We start from the raw sequence: 19,405 nt of genomic DNA, 5'->3' as shown, positions 1-19,405 counted from the left end.
TGTTATTTGCATTCTAATTGCTGTTAATTTAATAGCAATGCTTTGTAGGAGAGTGTCTGTGTGAGTAACTCTAGAAAAGGCATGATCCCTACGTGGACTGATCTAGCTACTGGGGAGGGGTGGAAATCTTCTTGGTTTCAAAAGTAGTTCCAAAGAAAAGTGGCCAATTTAATGTTTATAACAAGTCATAAAACGTGTCTGACTTCAGTGCTGACAATGGTATCTGCTATTCTGCAGAGAAAAACCACATTTGGAAGAAGCATGTTTAAATACTGTTTTGTGTCTCTCTCGTCACTCTCCTCAGCTGCTGTCTGAAAGACAGACTTTACTTTCATTTTTCTCCTCTTAGTTTTATTTCTCCTAACAGGACAATTCCTAATTCCTACCTTGTCCCATGTATAAGGTGTGGCGAGCATACGTATGAGTGCACCCTCAGTCAATTTCCAGAGGATACCAAGTTGGGTGGGATGTTCCTCTGTTGGAGGACAGGAAGGCTCTGCAGGGGGATCTGGATGGCATGGATCTGTGGGCTAAGGACAGCTGCATAAGGCTCAACAAGGCCAGTGCTGGGTCCTGCCCTGGGGTCACAGCAACCCCAGGCAGTGCCACAGGCTGGGGCAGAGTGGCTGCAAAGCTGCCACAGGAAAAGGAGCTGGGGGTGCTGCTGACAGCAGCTGAAGATGAGCCAGCAGGGCCCAGGTGGCCAAGAAGGCCAATGGCATCCTGGCATGGACCAGCAATGGTGTGGCCAGCAGGAGCAGGGCAGGGATTGTGCCCCTGTACAAGCCACACCTTGAATGCTACATCCAGTCCTGGGCCTCATTTTGGGAAGGATGTTGAGATGCTGGAGCATGTCCAGAGAAGGAAAATGGAGCTGGTGAAGGGTTTGGAGTAAAAGTCCTATAAGGAGCAGCTGAGGGAGGTGGGGTTGTTTAGCCTGGAGGAAAGGAGGCTGGGAGGGGAAGGGACCTTATCACTCTCTATAGCTGCTTGAAAGGAGGTCGTAACCAGATGGGGGTTGGCCTTTTCTCCCAGGTAGCTAGCAACAGGATTAAAGTAAACTGCCTCAAATTGTGCCAATGGGGATTTATTTCCTGTAGGTGTGGTGCTTGGGAACATGGTTTAGCCTTGGCAGAGCCACGTTAATGGTGGTTTTGGATGATCTTAAAGGTGTTTTCCCACCTAAATTAGTCTATGCCTTCTATACTGTAATGTCCCTTTCTATGATCTACTTATCATTGAGATCAGTGTGAACAGTAATTTAGGTTCTGGTGTGATTTCCAATGAATCTACTTGCCCAGCCTTCAAAAGAGTCTTAAAAAGCAATGACTATATCCTTAGAAATGATGAGAAGTAAAAACAATCTAATGAGGGAGATTGTTTGTATTTTCTAATCTTTTTATGGTGTAGAGATTTTGATCATAGCGTTTTTCTTCCTCTGTTTTGATGACTTCCAAGGCGCAGTAAAAGCCTGGCAATAGCTTTATTGTATTCATTGATGTGAGTGAATGGTTATATGGAGAGAGGAGTGGGTTACCAAGCACAAATTTTTCTCTAATGTTTGTTGTGTTCCTTTTCACTCTGTCGCTTAATTAGATTTTTTACTCCTCTTTGTTTTTGGGATTATTACAGTCAGCCATAAGGGCTCTTCAGTCTTAGTTGTACAACTGTCGTCGTGTTTCCCAGATTAATATTGAAAAGAAGCTGTGAGATAATCAAAGGAAACATTAAACACTGAAAAAGGATTGTGTGTAATAATGTATGCATACAGAAATAATGTTCATTATAGTGTTGACTGGTTTAAGTCAAGTGAAAAGACTAGCATCCTGTCATTTTTGTAAGTACTTTAAAAAATTAATAAAATGTTGCACTTGAAGCTTTTTTTCTTCTTATTTGCAAAGAGGTCTGAGCTTTCAATTGTGAACTTCACTTTTTACCAATGCGCTGAGATAAACATTATTCTTTGTGGTTTTGGGAAAACAATGGGCCAACTTCTTCCGAAGTGTGCAGGTGTTCAGATAAGAAATACTTGTCAAGTGTTCCACTTTGTCTCCACATTGCATTAAAAGGCAATGCAAAGCTGTTAAGAGTAATAAAAACTCTTTATAGTAATTTACAGTAAGTTTGAATCACTTGCAAAATGACTGAAGGTTGAAATAGTAGTCTTCTATATAAACTACTGTTTATATAGGTACCTTAAAATATTTCTTTAAGGAAGTACAAGGTAAGTGTAATATGTGTAGCAATGACCGTGATTAGGAAGGGGATTTCAAGCCTGTTTGTTTTCTTATAGAAGGAAAATTGCTGAAAAGTAAAATTTTTCTAGGTATTGGATTGTGTGGTACAGTTGTCAGTGGTGACAGGTATTCTTTAAAGAATTTACCATCAGAAATGTGGATAAATTAGTACTAGTATCTTGACATATTCCTTTGAAATGATAATATTCTGGTAGTACCGTGATATTTTGAGGAGAATAAATATTTTATATTTTTGTAACATTGAAGAGATTATAATGTCTAAATGTATTTGTCAGAAACTACCAGATACATGTCATAGTTGAGTAATATATGTACTGCTGTTCTAAAAATTGTTATTAAATATAGCATAACCTGCAAAAATGTAGTTAAAATTTGTGAAGTATGGCTATGTATTGACCTATTAAAATGCACTTTTACAGCTGGGATCTCTTTAGTGTGCATTGCAATTGCTACATCTAAAACTGGTTATACAGCTACTGTAAAAATAAGAATCAGTATTTTATGTTAAAATCAGATAAGCATTTTACTTAATGTTTTTCAATATTAAAAAATATCTGTGAGGTAAAGTAACGTATTCAATAATAATTTATAATAATTACTTGTAACAGTGTGGGCATAAATATGAAACTGATTTATTGTTGTAAGTCTAAGGAATGTAGGAGGAGTTGAAATTAATCAGGTGATTTTAGTGTTTTGGCCAGTTTCACTAAGAATATTTGTCCAAAATAGTCTTTAGGGCTAAGAATATTTGTCCAAAATAGTCTTTAGGAAAAGGAAGTAGCTCATCTGTCTTGAGTGTAGAAGTTGTTATTGTTTGTTTGGTATTTGAAGCAAGTTATTTGTTCTAGTATTGATCTCCATGATAGGAATTGCTTTTGTTTAAGGGCAGATCACTAGCAGTTTGCTTGGTGACTAGTTGTGATACAATTTAACATAGTGTGCAAGGATGAGATATGTTGTTTAAAAAAAAATTCTCTTAGCTTTTACTTAATTCTTAGTAGAAGACTAAGATTTCAAGATCTTAGGGTTACTAGAAGCTTATATGGGTGAGATGTTGCGATGGGATGAATAATGGGTAAAAAAGCCCATGGAATACTGTTAAATAGGAAGATAACACATCTTCTGTCTGAAGAAACCTTCAAGTGCAAATTGCTACTGTACTTACACTATTTGGCCACTGTCAGAGTAACTACTAACTAGGTTAACAGTTGATTTTTACAAGCATTTCTTGTTTTCTTCTAATCCACTATATGTATCTGTGCTTGAATAATTGCTGTTTGCTGTATTAATTTGTTTCTCCAAATGAACTGAAAAATTTGTAAACAGAGATAAATTTCATGTGATTTAAAAAAATAAAATTTGTAAATTAATTTGAGGACTTGTTACTTAAAAATTATTGCTTCAGATTTTTATTTTTCAGTTGTATTAACTTGTTTCTGCCAGTTTTTATATTTGAAAGGTGCAGATTTTATGAGCGTCTATTCTTTTGAGTTCACATTGGTGTTTTTTCTTTTATTAGGATATAAATTTAATTTTTGAATTTCAAGCACCTTTTTGTTTCACAAATGCATCAAGTCCAAGGCTTCCATTTTAAAAGAATTAAATAATTCTAAACATTGTTACTAATTTGTAAAATTCGTAATACGTTAGTATTTCTTAATAAGTGAAATAACCAAAGCAGGTGGTTACAAGTGCTTGTTCAGTGAGAAGTCTCAGCTTCACGCAGATACTGCCTTCTTGTCTATCAGTTCTAGCTTTCATAAATACCATGTTTGACGTAAAAATCTCAGAAAACAAATCAAAACTGAGAGTATTAAATTTTCCTGACTTCTTGCTTTAACCTATATTCTTACTATTCCAGCTGTCCAGCTTTTAAATATCATCATACTTAGTCTTAATCAGCTGCATCAGGACTGCAATCTGCCATCAGTTCATATCCCAGTAAGACCACCAGAACTGTGGATTCAGTGATTGAGCAGAGCAGCTCATGCTTAAGAGTATTCTTAGAGGCTGTCTTCCCAATAAAACTTGTCTGAATTGAGTTTTTAATAGTTTTGATTATATTTCTTGGTTTTCTGACTGCTTGAGCACCAGCTAATGTCTTCCCTGGAGGTGCTAATAATTGCTGTTATAATGAAGTCTAATTTTTTCTCTTCAATTTTGTAGCTTTGATCTTGGTTATACTGTCTCTTACATGCTTATTACCTGAAATTAGAATAGCAGTTTGCAGTTGAATCTGAAGTGCAACAAAAGCTACATGTATTGCTTTATGAATTACTTTTAATATATGAATTTTATGGGGAATAACATAGGAAAACAGCTTATATCACCTGAAATCAATAGATTTGTTCTGTTGTATATTTTATGCAGTACATCATTATGATTAGAAATACATCTGAAGTGATCATTTTCATTTTTATACTTCCCAGAGAAATGGTAAATTTATGCATATAAAATAATTTTTAAACCATTTTTTCCTTCTATCTGATAGTACTTTGTAAGTAACAAAAAAGCATAGATAGGTCCTGTAAAACTTAGTGGCTTACAGCTATCAAGTCATTGAAGGATTTGTCTGCAGCTATTATTTCTATTTTTTGTGCACCTTTTTGTATATAGTATGGTGTATGGTGTTTCAATCCATGTTAGATTTGATATAAAATTGTAAACCAGATAGGACCTTTTTATATTCTCTGCTCTGAACATCTCAGACTTATAACCTGATCTCATACCAATTAAGGTCAAGAGAATTTTTCAAGTAACTTCAACTGTCTTCTAAAGTGCTTACAAATAGGTATGAACAGACTATCTTTTGAAAGGCTGCATCAAGTGTATGTCTTTTGACTGGGACTATTATATAAAATTGCATTGCTTTACAAGTTTTAGTAATATTTTTATTATTTATCTTTTTCAGGGTATTGAGGAATGGAATATTGCCCATCTCAATACAATATTGGATGTTGTAGGAGAAGAGTGTGGGATTTCTATTGAGGGTGTAAATACACCATATCTTTATTTTGGCATGTGGAAAACAACATTTGCGTGGCATACTGAAGACATGGATCTCTACAGTATCAATTATCTCCATTTTGGGGAGCCAAAGTCATGGCAAGTTATTATTTTTTTTTCTAAGATCACTTCTGTTTATTTCAGCTGACTAAACCAAACAGATGGGTTATGATTGCTTCACAGTGGCAAACTTTACAAAAAAGCTAAGATTGTAGTTCAGTGAGGGTTTTTTTTTAGCTCATAATGCTATGAAATCACAATGATATATTCTTTTATTTTAAAGGGAAAGACACATAAGACTTACTTGAGTTCAACAGAAAAATATTTGAAAGATACGATATGAGAAGCTTAATATGTTGGGAACCCCAAGACTATTTAAGGAACTTCTGAAAGAGCTCTTTAAAATCAGTTTTTAGTTCTGTTGCCTTTTGGGCCTACAAACCATATTTTGTATTTAACATGCATTTGATTGCCTTTTTGAATCAGAGTCATATTCTGTACAGTTCTTATCTCCTACAGCTGGACCAGTAGGAGATAAGATTCAGAGCTAAAGGTCCTTCCTGCATGTGATGCTTCTACTGTCCTTTCTCTGTAATCTTAGATTTTTGGTTGAACAGCCTTAACAGGCATTTTGGTTTAATACATTGTGATATACATGTATCCCACGTATATAAGACAAATCTATTTCTTTTGTTCATAAAATATTTTTTTTTTTCAGAATACCTGTATTCAATATTCTGAGAGTGTAGAATGATTAGAAAGATATGCAAAAGATAAGTTATGCATAGTTCAGTTCTGGCAGTTTCTAGTCATCCAAATGTGGCCAGAAAATGTATAGCTTGTAATTCCATAAAACATCACTGGGTATTTTTTATACCCATACAAAACTCAAATACGTCTAATGTATTTATACTGAGAGTGTGGTAAATTGGTCAGATGCTCAGTCTTAGATCATTGCCTTGTTTACCTGCTTTGCTTATGTAATGGATCTCTTGAGTTAAGGCAGAGAAGGTGAATACCACCTATTGTAAAGCAGGTCCCTATTTGAAATTGATAAATTTTATACATAGGTATGTGAGGTTGCTTCTTTGATAGACTTAAACATACAGAATGTCTTGTTAACCGTATCATCAATATCTTTTTAAAAAAATGGATGTAAAGATAAGTGATTCCAGAATGTTCCAAGGTGACAGGACAATTGTAAGTAATATGAGGATTGTATATAGTTGTTTTCTGCTTCTTAGGAATTTGGAAAGTGCTGTTTGAAGAAAAACTCTCTGCATATTGTGAAATTCCAAACAATAGAGAATTTAAACTCTGTACTCCCTAGACACAATGGGAAGAAACTAGGAAGGCTTCTTTAATTATTTTTGAAGGAGATATGAGTGAATAACAGGATAAATGCTTTCCTAGTTTACAGATACTTGTTTCTGTAATAATAAACAAAATCATTAAACACTGACCTCTTCATATTTTGAAGAAATAGTGGTAGATACAGATTCATTTTCTGTACCACATTGGCCCATATTTTTAAGGGATGCAGCATTATAAAAAAGTTGAACAGAAGACAGCTATGGATTTATTTCATGTTACACATTGTCTCTTACTGGAGGATTGCTTTAATAATTTATGCAAATTTCATTTATCAGTAAAATGTGTTCTGTTAATGTGATATTAGTATAATATTTTCTTCAAGAAAGTGGGGTAGGATCTGAATCTTATGATACAGCTCTTTAATTCAACGGATTTGACAATCCTTAGTGAAACAAAATAACTTGACATACACAGTAGTAATACATGTTCTTGGATTTTACTGGTTGTACATGTGGTTCTTCAAGACAGATGCATTGGTCTTTCTGAGAACTAATATGCAATGTGTTTTCTCTGAATTGTGAAAGGACAGCCATTTCCATCTGAGAGCCATGATTAGAACTTGGGGCTAGCACATGAGTATGTCTGCTGTAGCAGTCTTTATAGAATTTAAAGCTTTCTGCAGTGTTTAGGCATAGGTTAACTATAATTCACACTTTTCCTTCAAGTGTTACGCAGAGAAGTCTATAATTCTATGTTATGTATACCAATTCCTTCATTGACTGCATGATATGAAACATTGGGGGAAATTGTGTCTGATAACATACAAAATTAGGATTACAGTTGTTTAGATGTCTGTGTATATATTTGTGTAACACATAATATGTGTAACATAAGAAAAATCTATAAAATTAATATATGTATTAACTTGCAAAAATATGCTAAAGAGGGAATAAATTAGAAGAGAAGAAGGAACTTAAACTCAAAAGCCCTGAAATAGAATAATATAAGGTCAGAAGAGATTTGGCTGTGGTACGAAAAGATTTACTGGAAAGAGACTTAAAATTACTTGCTATTAGTCAAGACTTTTTACAGTTTTCTCTTTGCATTCTGAGGGGAAGGGTACCTTGAAAATGTTACCTCATTTTATATCTCAGTTTCTTAGAAAAAGTTATTATTAGAAAAAGTTCTTATTAGCAAGACAAACCATTGGTGTGGTTGGTAGTGTAGCTTAGTAATTGGTGTATTTTGTAATGGTATTTGTAAACCACTTACTAAAACTTCCTTCACTCTGGCATTTGTTGTTAAATATTTATTTTCTATTGTAATTATTGTTTCAGGGGTATAGGTGTTAAGATAGTTTATTTTTGTGTAATAATTTGAAGAATTTTGTCATGTTAAGCTATTAAAGCTAATTTTTCTGCTCTTGAAAATTAATGTTTTGCAGAGATCAGATTTTTGTTACTAGAAGAAATACTATGCTATTAATATAGGTACTATATCCTTGGGTAAAATATGAATAATGCTTCAGTTTACATTATAAGTTTATAAATAAAAAATCCAAATAAGACACTCACATTTTTTGAAAATAATTCTGTATTAAATATCTGAAGGCAAGGCTTACTCTTTGTTCTGGTTACCTGACTCATGAACAACAGTGTGTTGAATTTTTTTAAGTGTTGAGATGATATAAATCTTCTTGAAGAAGGATAATAATGAATATAAGGAAGTTTTTCTTAATCAGGCAGAAAGTAATTACTTTCATGGCACTGTGGGTATTTCAAATATAATAATAATAGGACAAATTTTTTCCGGTTTTATTTTAAAAAAGAAAAGATGTGTAGAGAATATATTATTTTACTTCAGAAAATATTTTAAAATATTGTGCTCAGTTAGTTCACCTTTTATATCTGATGGTGAAGGCCTGAGTTCTTTTCTGCATGAAGAACTAGGTTTTTACTTTCCCTGTGAAAGGGGCACAGTTAAAACTTGCAGTATGCTACAAACCTATCAATTTGTATTTTTTCTGTGACATTCGATCTGGTCTTTGCTTCCTAGGTTTTCTGAAGACAGAAAATGACAAGAGACAATACATTATGTTAAAAATACTTTCATATTTAGTAATATCTTTCATAAATCACAAAATGCCTTGCGGGGGTTGATCAGTCATAAAGTAAACAGGAAGAAGAGCTACAGAAAGAGGAGGTAGTTCCATCTTTGTGGCTATATCAAGAAAAAGAGACCAGATTATTAAAGAGAGAATGCTTAGACAGCCAAAATTAGATGGATTAGGAGAGTGAGACTAGACTTGACAGTTTATTTAGGTTGTAAGAGGAAATAGATCTATCGTGACAATCAAAATAAATCAAGGATTTAGGTTCAGGAGCTCTATTCGTGATTGCAGTGGATATAGGATGGTACGAAATCTGATCTCTAGGTTGCGGAAAATCTATACTTTGAGCAGCCTTACTGTTACCTCTTGATTGCCATGACTAGAATCTGTTTTTGTGGATTTGCCAGTACAGCATGTGTATCAATACCTTTTCATCTTGCTTAATGAGGTAGAAAAATCAGGAAAGATACATAGTTACACAGCAGGGGTTGTAGAAGTCTTTGAAACTTTTCACGTGGTGGCTTTCAGATTTTGAATCCTAGTAGCAGGGGAAATAGTAATGGGGTTATGAATATGATGGGATAAAAATGGATGGCATTCTGATATTCGTTTTAGACAAAAAAGATCAAGAAGGAAAAGCATACTCAGACTGATGCTAACATTGTATGATTTAAGAACAAATATGGCAATAAGGTAAATGGATTTAGAGAGGCTCAGCTAGGTCCTTACAGGGCCTTCTGAGGAAGGATTAATAGAACTTCCACTGTGATGTGCCGCTGACGAAAGCTAGTCAAAGTCTGGCCAGGCGATGCAAAGCTCAGCCTAAGTGGAAGAGTCTTGGTACCTTGGCAAAAGTTGTGCATGCTACTGATGCTATGGACATATTTCTGAATTACGTTCTATGTCTAGGAAACAAAATAGACACAGAAGAGTACAGGGAAGCCAAACCTGTATGGCAGAAATGGGACTAAAGTACAAAGCTTCCATTAGGATTAGTCAGACTTCTTGCTGAAAACTGTTATAAAAATTAGAAATACTATGAGTCACAGAGATGACTGTAATCAAATAGGGATTCTGATTGTGAAAAGGTATCTGTAATCAAATAGTATAGTGGTTTGTCAGCAGCTCAGATGGATTATCATGCTTGAAACAGAGCAATCATTTGCTACTTTCAATGTCCTTCACAAAGTAGAAGAACTTTTTTCAGGGATTAGAGGAAGAGGAGACGTTTTATTTGTTTATTTGTTTTGTTTTTCCCTTGTGGAAGAGGATTTCTTTTCTTAAAATAGTTAGATTAAATAGAAACATTTTTAGGTGGCAACAGACTTTTGCATTTCCCATCTCAAAACAAAAAATATATTAACTTCCTAAATTAAGTTCATAAAATTTGAATCTGCTCATATTTTAAAAAGTTACATCTAATAAAGATGAACCACCTAAATAGATAATAAAGTAAATCAGTACCTGATAAAAGGGTCATGTGATTCTGAGCTCAGTGCCTGGAGTTAGATAGCATTACTTTGATGTACTGTGAATATTGCAAGTTGTCTGTTGCCAATTATAAAACCAATGAATGCAGTTAATTTTGAAAAAAAATGATGATGTTTACTTATAACAACATTTTATGGGTTTGCAGCTCTTGAATTTTAAAAACACCAATCTGCAGGAAAAATAATCAGCTGTTTTTACCTTGTCTATAAATAACATGGGATTTAGAGAAGTAGTTTGGTTAAGTATTAAGCATAGTTTGGTTAAGTATTAAGCATCACACAAAATTTGCTTGAAATTGATGCTATTAACTATTATGTGTGCATACACCTGACTTTGGAAGAATGGAACTCAAATTGTTTCATATTCCGTTTCTGGTCACTGACATGAGAATGATTGACTGGATAGAAGAGGCTGCTTGTCTGATCATCTTGATTGGCTAAGCAGTTTTTGCACAGTAGAGCAACAATTTGTTGTTTTTGATGCAACTGAGAAGAAGAATTAGTCTTGAAAATGTGTATATATAAATTAATTACAACTTAATGAGGTAAATTTAATGTTTATTAATATTTGCAGTTAATCTTTTTGCCAGTACTCTTGATCTGCTGAACTAAGACATATTTCAGAAGATGTTAGCAATAATAGGTAAATATATATACTGTATTTTTTCTGTCCTTGTAGTAAGACTATCAATGAACAGTGACTCTTCATACTTTACCAAGTATGTCTTTGTGAACTAATAAAATTAAAATCTACTTAGTATCATCGTTTCCCCTTTTGTCTTTTCTTAACTTTTTTTCTATTTGCTTGTTATCCAGGAAAACGCTCTTTTTGCCTCTTAGTGAATTACCATTACATTTGCTTTGGAGGTGGCTGGATCTAGCCTTATTATATGAGAAGTCAAATGTTAGTAGCTGTTTGGTAATGTAGCTAAAAGAAAGATGAGCACAAGATGAAGATATTTTTCTAAGAGCTTTTAACTGTTCAAATTCTCACATAAGCTAGCTGTTGAGATTAAGAGTGAATAAATTTTTTTTTCTCTGACTAGGTCATTTCAATTTGGGAGCTTTTTGTTTAATGCAGAGTAGATCAAGAATACAGCAAGATTCATGTCTTTCATCATGAAAGTCAGGTGCACACGTGCTAAGCTCAGTTTTCTAATAGATGGTGTTAGGAATCAAGGCTGAACAGTTCTTTAGAGTGACTTTGGGCCTTCTAATGTGTCATAGTACAAAGGGTCGTCTGTCTCCATTTTTTTGTCCTTGTCTTAGCTGTGAGGAACAAGCAATTTCAGCAGAGGGAAGTAAAGGATTGAGTAGCAGATGTTACCAAACAACTTAAGTGAAGACTATGATTAAAAACACTGATTTGCATTTAATGTATTGCATTTCTTTGTAGTTTTGGATTAGCTAAATAAATAGCTGTAGTCCTTAAGTCATGCACTGTCTTTCCAGAAGACTGACGGAGAGCTTAATTGATATCTGTAACATTGACATGTACAAATGGAAGCACGTGGGTCCATATTATTACTGAATTGTATAACATGTACTTTTGTAGGAGTAACATTTTAGGAGGAGCACCAGTTCAATTAGAGTCGAAGCAAAGTACAGTATCTAGTTTTGAGTTTTTTTGTTAGACATAAACAGTATCTGTTCCTGTTTTGCTTTCTGGAGTTGTGTATTTAAAGATGTACAGTACAGTATATAATGCATACAAAGCATTTTTCTCTGATGGAGTGTGAAGGATGACAGACATAGTTTAGATTGATATGGATTCACTGGTCTGTGTGTAATATGTAGTGAAAAACAGTCACAAACACTTTGGAAGTACAAATGGAGAGAAACAGAGTGCATTTTTGTGAGACAACAAAATTCTGATTAAAACTGCAAACATTGAGCATAGTAAACTGAAAGTCTGTTTAATGGATTTTCAGTGGGCATGTGTTTGTCTTACAGAGCACTGACTTATGTAGTGGTCTTCCTTCTATGTAGATATTTCAGTTGTAATAGAGTAAAATTGTAAAATTTTAGTGTGTGTGCAAATAACAACTTGCAGTAGTTGGATGCTTATTGCTTGTTTTTCTGAGTGAATTTTCAAGGCTGATGAATGAATGTGTTTACAGTGTAGTAAAAGGCTACATGTTTACTTAGTTTGATAATGTACAGCTGAATATACATTTCCTTATTTTCTGAATAATATTGTTTTAATAGAGAAGGCTCAGTCCAGTGTTATTGCAACATTAAGCTGAAACAAAAGGCTATTATATCACATATTAAAGCAGGTAAAGTCAATAATAAATCCTAATTAAAACATTCAGTAAGTTCATGAAGTGCAGTAAATATGTTAATAACAAAGAGAAGCAGAAATGAAACAACTTTTCAGTAGTTTTCTCTTTTTTGGCTGCAGTAAACATTAAAAATATGTTCTTTGGTATTTTTTGCTGAATTGTTGTAGACAGGGTGTGGAATTGAAAAAAAAAAAAGATTATTGTTAGGACAGTGGGTTTCTAAGATACGTACAATTCCATAAATTGAAGAAAGTCTATTTCTAAAATGATTTAAAACTCTTATTTTAATGATTCTACGAGGGCAAGTTTTATAGCAGCTTTTGCTGTAGGAAAAAATAGAGATTTTAATTCTCATATTTTTCTGTTGAACCCTTGTGTCTTGTGAAGCATTCAAAGAAATTAAACTTATGTAAGTTAGACTTATTTTACATTTTAAAATTTAATTTAGAAAAATAAACTATCTATTTCTTTTTTAATTGTGGTGATGTAATTATATTTAAATATTGTCAATGTATGTGACTTAAATAGTGAATATAACATTTTGGAACTACATAATATAATATTTAAACTAGAAATAAGTGAAGTTTTTCTCAAACCTCTGCCCCCCCCCCCCCAAAACCCAATGTCTGTATTTTTTCCTTAGATGTCAGTACATTTTTATGTGTAATTTTTAAGTCTTGAATATTTTTGACTTCTGTATAGTTAGATATTTATCATACATGAATGAATACTTTAAATCATTATGTAGTAATTACATCTTTAAGCATTTCATCCTTTTCTTTATGTGAATTTTAGGTATGCTATTCCTCCAGAGCATGGGAAACGGCTTGAAAGACTAGCTCAAGGTAGAATTTCCAGTATTTTTGTATGTATGGCATTTGAAGGGCAACCCTTGAGGAAAGTGAGAAACGTTGTTCTTGACTCACCTACTGTTTTATTACTTAATGTTGTGTGACTTTTATGTGTCTACACTATGATTGCCCTGAGGAATTCTTAAGAATTGAAGTGGTTCTTTGTTTTGTTTTGTTTTTGTTTGCTTCTCTTAGAACTTTATTTTGTATTGCCACTTATAACTTGGTGAAACTTATGAAAATAAGGCTTAATATTTTATTGTTCATTAGATTTTCATCGCTAGTATTTTTGACTCCTCTGTGCCCTTGCTCTTTCTTGTCCTAGCTTATTTTCATGAGCAACTTTTTTAGTCTTTTACCCAAATTTGATACAGAGATAGAAATATTGAAGACAGATGAGTCTCCAAAAGTTTCGTCAAAGTTGACAGTTGGGTAGAGGGTAGAATCCTGGTTAGTGCCTCTGTGAAAGGGTAAGCAGACAAAGTGTAGAAACACTAAGTTGTTTGTTAGCAGCTTGCTGACTATTGAGCAGAAATATAGATCCACTTTAGGTGAAGCATGTACTGGCTTTTGCCATTTAGAGGTGGCAGAAATGTCTGGGAGAAGGAGCAGAGATATGGTTATAAGGTTGAGGACTAAGGGATAAAAACCACTAGTCTATAGAAGGATTCTCACTCAGTAATTTGGGTTTTTTTCAGTAATACTACACCTCTATTTTTGTTTCTGAATTAAGAGTGCAAATTATGGACATTAGGGATGTTTCTTGGCCTGGCTGCCCATGTTTTATAGCGTGCTAATAACTATTAAAGGAATTATGGAATGGAGTGCTTAATGAAATGGAATGAGAGGAAAGGAATGCTATTGAAAGTTCATAACTAGGTCTTGTGTTTCAGGACAAAATTCTGAAAATCTGTGTACATTTAGTTTTCATATATTTTTTTTCCTTAGTGTAAGGGTGCATGATTCTTTTTCTGAGCTATTACAGAACTATTGCAGTTAAAGATGTGAAAGTAAAGACCTTTGAACTTCCTGTCTTAAAAGTATGTCTCAGGAAAACAGATTTCAACCTGAATAATTACATTTCCTATTCCTAAATTTTGTCATGGTTTCATTTGAAAAAGTTGTCAGTCATTTTCTTCGCTTTCCAGTTTCTTTTCCCAGTGCAAAGTATAGAATTCCATATACTGTTTGTTTTTCACTGGTAAACTAACTGGAACCTGTAAGCTGGGCAATAGACACTGGCTTAGGATGATTCAATAATTTAGTTTTACAAGAAATGATAAAAGAGTAAAAGAAGTAGAGAATTGCAAAATTTTGAGAGAGGGACACTAAGACTGTTGAAAAAATTGCCTTTTTCTTTTAGTAATTGATAGTAAACTACTTTTCAATGAGGGGAAGTGTGAATAAAGGGAAGGGAATATGATAAAGGCTTGTGATGACTGGCAGGGGCAAGGTGACCAAAAAGTTATTGTTCATTGAGTCTTCCAGTATATGTAGAGACTCCAAATGAAGTATCTTGTCAGGTTCAAAGTTAGCCTAAGGTTTATTTAACAGTGTACATTCCTTACTCACCGTGGTGGATTCTAAAATTTTCATGGAATCCTGGAGCACAGTGGCACAGAAATACGTTAGAGGAACTGCCCTGGCTTTCGGAATTTTGGAGCAGCAACTATTTGCTACTAGTCAGAGGAAGCCAACTTTTTATGCTGTATGTAAACGCTTCTCCATACACAGTTCTGACACTTGATGCGAGTAAAATCTTTGGGTAGATAGACTTTGCACGTAATATTTTTTGGCTGCTTTGGCATTTCCTGTAGATTTCATATTGCTTGATGATGGGTGTGCAGTGTTCTAAAACCATTCAAGTTTAAATGTGCGATAGTGAGTATGCATCAAATTTTTCTTTATTTTCAGAGTGAGGGAAAAGGATGGGCAGTTGACACAACACTTGTTCACTCATTTCTAAAAATTAAATGGTACTGAGGCACAGTGTTACCTGTTGTAGACAAAAACAAAGCTCCTTCTTTCCTTGAAATACCTTGATTTCTGTAGATATTGGAATAACCTCTACAAATTCAGGAAGTAGGTAACTTTTGGAGATACTTGAAAAAAGAAGCTGGTCTGAAGGTGCACAGTCCTCTTACTGCTGATGGTGGCCTAATACCATAATTAAGTGTCAGAGAAACGGAAATCTCCAAGGCCACTCTTTTTCAGAAAGTGAGAGGTTTTACTGGGGGAAGAGTGTCTTGATGTGTGGGTGCTAGTCAGAATTGGATGCATCTGCACAGAAGTGAGAATTAAACTGCTCTTAATTTTGTTAGTGTAAGTTACAAAGAACTGTGGAGTGAATGGAAAACTTCCTTGATGAGTCATGCTTATGATCATAACTTAATTATTTTTATTTCAGTACTGTTATTTGTTCAGTATCTGATTCTGTGATTGGTTATTTGAATAGCAAATAACCAATCATAGAATCAGATACTGAAAAGAGATGATAAAATTTCAAACAGCGTTTATTTCATTGCATTTACTGAATGAAATTGGATTTCTGTAGGAAAATTAGGTACTCATAAGGTGATGATTACTGTAGCAGCAGTGTAAGATTGGTGAGTTAGGTAATGTTGAAGAATGTTGTCTGTGACTAAGTTTTCAGTATTTCATTTTAATGTAGTCTGGGATGTTTTTCTGTGAGTAGATTGTTTCCATGATATTTTTGGTCCAGCTAATAGCTGAGAATGGAATGTAGATGATAATACTACAATGATGAACAATAAAACCAATGGATTTTTTTAAACTGAAAATTACTATTTCTTATTGTTTCTGTGCTGTGATCTTCTACTTTGCAACTGGTGCCTTCTAAAATACAGTGTGTTTCACATAAGGTATCTTACAAAGATGAAAGTACAAAATAAACTGCATGGCTGCAAGTCACTTAAAAGAAAATATTAATAAAACATAGTGTATATGAGACCTTTGTACTTAATACCACGTGTAGCGAAAATGTTTTTGCATGAGTGCAACATTTGAAGGAAATGAAAAGTAGTTTATTCAGAAAGGTTAGTTCTGATGACCAGATGCCTGCTGAATTAATTGAATGCTCCTAAATAATTAAAATAATAAAATAATACATTAGAAATGACAGATTGTGTAAGTCAAGGCAGGAGTTGATACATAAAATTAAGGGAAGGTTAGAATATTTTCCATTATCTTGTCTGCACATCACAATTACAACACATGCCTTTTGTGCATGAATGCTTTCATTTTTGCTTTCCATTGAAATCTTGATTGACTGTGGCGCCTACAAATGCTTTGCCTGAAAGATGTTAGACTTGCATCTAATAAAGACAACAGTTTGATTTTGCCCTTCAGCTGCTTTCTCATTTGTGTAGATTTTTTTTCAATTTTATGTAGACATAAATGTAATAAAAATCTCAAGTGAGCTGTTAACTGCAATTTTTATACGTGTTGTTATGTTAATCTGTAATACCATGGTATTCTTAAATGATTTTTTGTTTCACAAAATGGCTTAGAAAATAAAGAGAATAGAGGCGGTGTGGCAAATGAGAAATGCTGGATTGAAGGATATTGGAGATCTTTTAATAGATTGTTTGAGAAGCTGTTTTAGAAAGGAGAGGACAGGACATGAATCTGTGATGTTCAATTATGTTAAAGACAAAACTAAAGTAAAGTTTAGTATAAGTATGTATGGTTGTTGTACAAAGCTTTTTGTGGTGTATGGTATTAATTATTTCATTTATGCAGAAGTCGTTGCCTGTTATGTATGAAAGCAAATGAAAATAATTGTTGAAATAAGACTTGAAGTAGAACTTGCATAACTTCTAATGATCTTGAATGTGGAAACTTTAGCAGTTGAAGAATTGAACTTTTTCTCACAAAAATAAGTAGCCAAGTTAGAAAAGTCTTATTTAAGAGATAATAAACTTAAGGCTTGAACGTGTTAATCTGGGCACACCTACAATTGTATTTCATACCATTTGAAAGCCTCTTTGTGGCTTTTGTATTCTGTTTTGTATAGCTTACAAATTGCCATTGTTCCTGTGTGGTGGTTGTTGTCATGCAGACTTACCCTCCTAATTTCTTTCACGTTCAACACAGACAGTTAAATTGAATTAGTGGCAAATTAGTGGCAAATCATGGCAAAATAATTTAATTATATAAAGTTTGTATTTATACCTACCAAAGTAAAATCTAAAAAGAGAATTACTAGAAAAATTAGTAATTCTGTAATCTCTGCCATTGTTTCAGTAGTACTGATGTGCAAATTATGATTAATATTTTGTGTAAGTCCTTTAAATGAAGGTCTGTGTAAATAATACATAATCATAACCTTGAGCTTAATTATGTTAATTTGGTTTATATTTACTTTCATTAACATTAAATATATTTGCAATTTAGGGTGGTTTTTTCCTTATGTTGTGAGTTTTATGATTATACATTTTAAAAAATAACATTAAAGAGGAATGCAGCACCTTTAAATTTGAGGTGAAGTCTTATTTAAGGAATTGTTGAAAATTATAGGATGTTTGGCTTCATTCATTGCACTGGTCAGGATTTGATTTGAAAGTTCCCTAAGAATATAATTTTATATGGATGTCATTAAATAATGACTATTAGTGACCAAATTATGATTTTGTTGATCATTCAAGGTAAAATATAGCAAACCAACCTGTTCAGTCCAATGGAGTTGTAGAATTATACTTTTGGAAATAATATTGTAATATATAAATGCATATATGATTTTAGCTGGACAATGTAATTCAAAACCTTATGGGCATATTGAAAACCTTAGAAGCAGAGAGTTACATTCCAAATATCTTGAAAACGCTAATCAACCAGGGAATGGATCCCAAACTTCAGTTTGCCTGAGTGTTAGGTATGATATTGAATGTGGTCATCTGATATGAGCTGCATGTGTTATGTTGGAAAGACACTTTTTATGGTGGAAAGGAAAAATGAGACTGCCAGGTAATAACACTCACTGTCCCTCAATAATTTAGAAATTTGAACTTACTTTTTAAAATATGTTCTGTGTCCCTCCATGGCTAGGAATCTGCTGAGTGCTTACTGCTTCTGCCTTTGCCCAAAAACTAGAAGGCTTTGACTTCTCTCTAGCATGTATTTGGATTATAAATTCTGTGGAAAGATCATGCTGAGGTGGAATAGCATTGACAAAGGATGTGTCTTCCCCAGTCCAGTGATGTTGCTGTTACTAAAGTAGTTTAATTTTGTTTGTGCAAATAACATAGGTAAGATTGTACATTTTGGGCTATATTATCTGTTAGAGTATGTATACAGAATCTTTCAAAGGCATGTTTATTTTTTTGTTGACACAGTCTGAAGCCTGTGCTTTCACATACTCTTTGTTGTTTCTGCTTGGGCTAACTAAGGGTTTTTAAAAGCTGAGAGGAACCTTGAGTTTGGATAAATGTCCTTTCCCTGTAGTTGTTCATAACCAAACATGTGGCCAGCAGGTATTGAACCACATACTTACCATGTAGACTGTTCCAGTTCCACTCTAGTTGTTAAAAATGTCAATGTTTCTGTAAAGGATGGATTGGAGAATTTTCAATTTGGTGGTCTTTTTCTCATAGACATAAATCAGTGAGCAACCTTATTCACTTTTACCCTGTGCTCTGATTATTTCTCATTGGTTTTTATGAAGCAATTGTTTTGAATTCTTATTTTGTTTCTTTGTAATAATTTCCAAGGAATGAATAGGTATAGGTCTACCATGTCTCAAGAGACCACACAAGGAACTGGAGTTGCACATGAATTCCTACAAAATACCTTGTAGAACTGATTTAGAGTTAATTGATTAGTGTTAGTGGTTAAATTAAAATTTCATGTGTCCCTTAAAAGCATGAATGTGCTACAGAATTTGAAAAGTATTTACATTCTAGATAGGTTTCAGTATTTTTTCTTTTGGATGTGGGATTTCAGTAAATATACAGGATTACATGGTAATTCTTTTAATTGGTAGTTTTAACATCAGCTTGGTATTTCAGAATGATTCTTAATGTTGTGGGCATATCTTGAATTGTTCTGCATTTAATGTTTTTGTGAGAGTCTT

The 19,405-nt window shown here is 33.6% G+C and overlaps 1 protein-coding gene across 9 annotated transcripts in view; it reads left to right on the top strand.

Annotated features, from left to right (window-relative positions):
* The window catches only part of KDM4C (lysine demethylase 4C), a 235,837-nt gene that overhangs the window by 24,511 nt on the left and 191,921 nt on the right, over positions 1–19,405 (top strand). For all 9 annotated transcript variants that reach the window (XR_005629894.1, XM_039729775.1, XM_039729773.1 and 6 more), the window contains 2 exons: positions 5,170–5,363; positions 13,259–13,308. Coding sequence is in view for 8 of the 9 variants with exons in the window: in XM_039729775.1 (XP_039585709.1) it covers positions 5,170–5,363; positions 13,259–13,308 (244 nt within the window). In the remaining variant the exon portion in view is untranslated. The remainder of the gene's footprint in view (positions 1–5,169; positions 5,364–13,258; positions 13,309–19,405) is intronic.

This window comes from Passer montanus, unplaced genomic scaffold (genome assembly GCF_014805655.1).
Source record: "Passer montanus isolate IOZ18808 unplaced genomic scaffold, ASM1480565v1 scaffold7, whole genome shotgun sequence".
In the NCBI taxonomy this organism is placed as follows: domain Eukaryota; kingdom Metazoa; phylum Chordata; class Aves; order Passeriformes; family Passeridae; genus Passer; species Passer montanus.
Note: the sequence above shows the minus strand (reverse complement) of the source record. Positions and strands in the feature narration are given on the sequence as shown.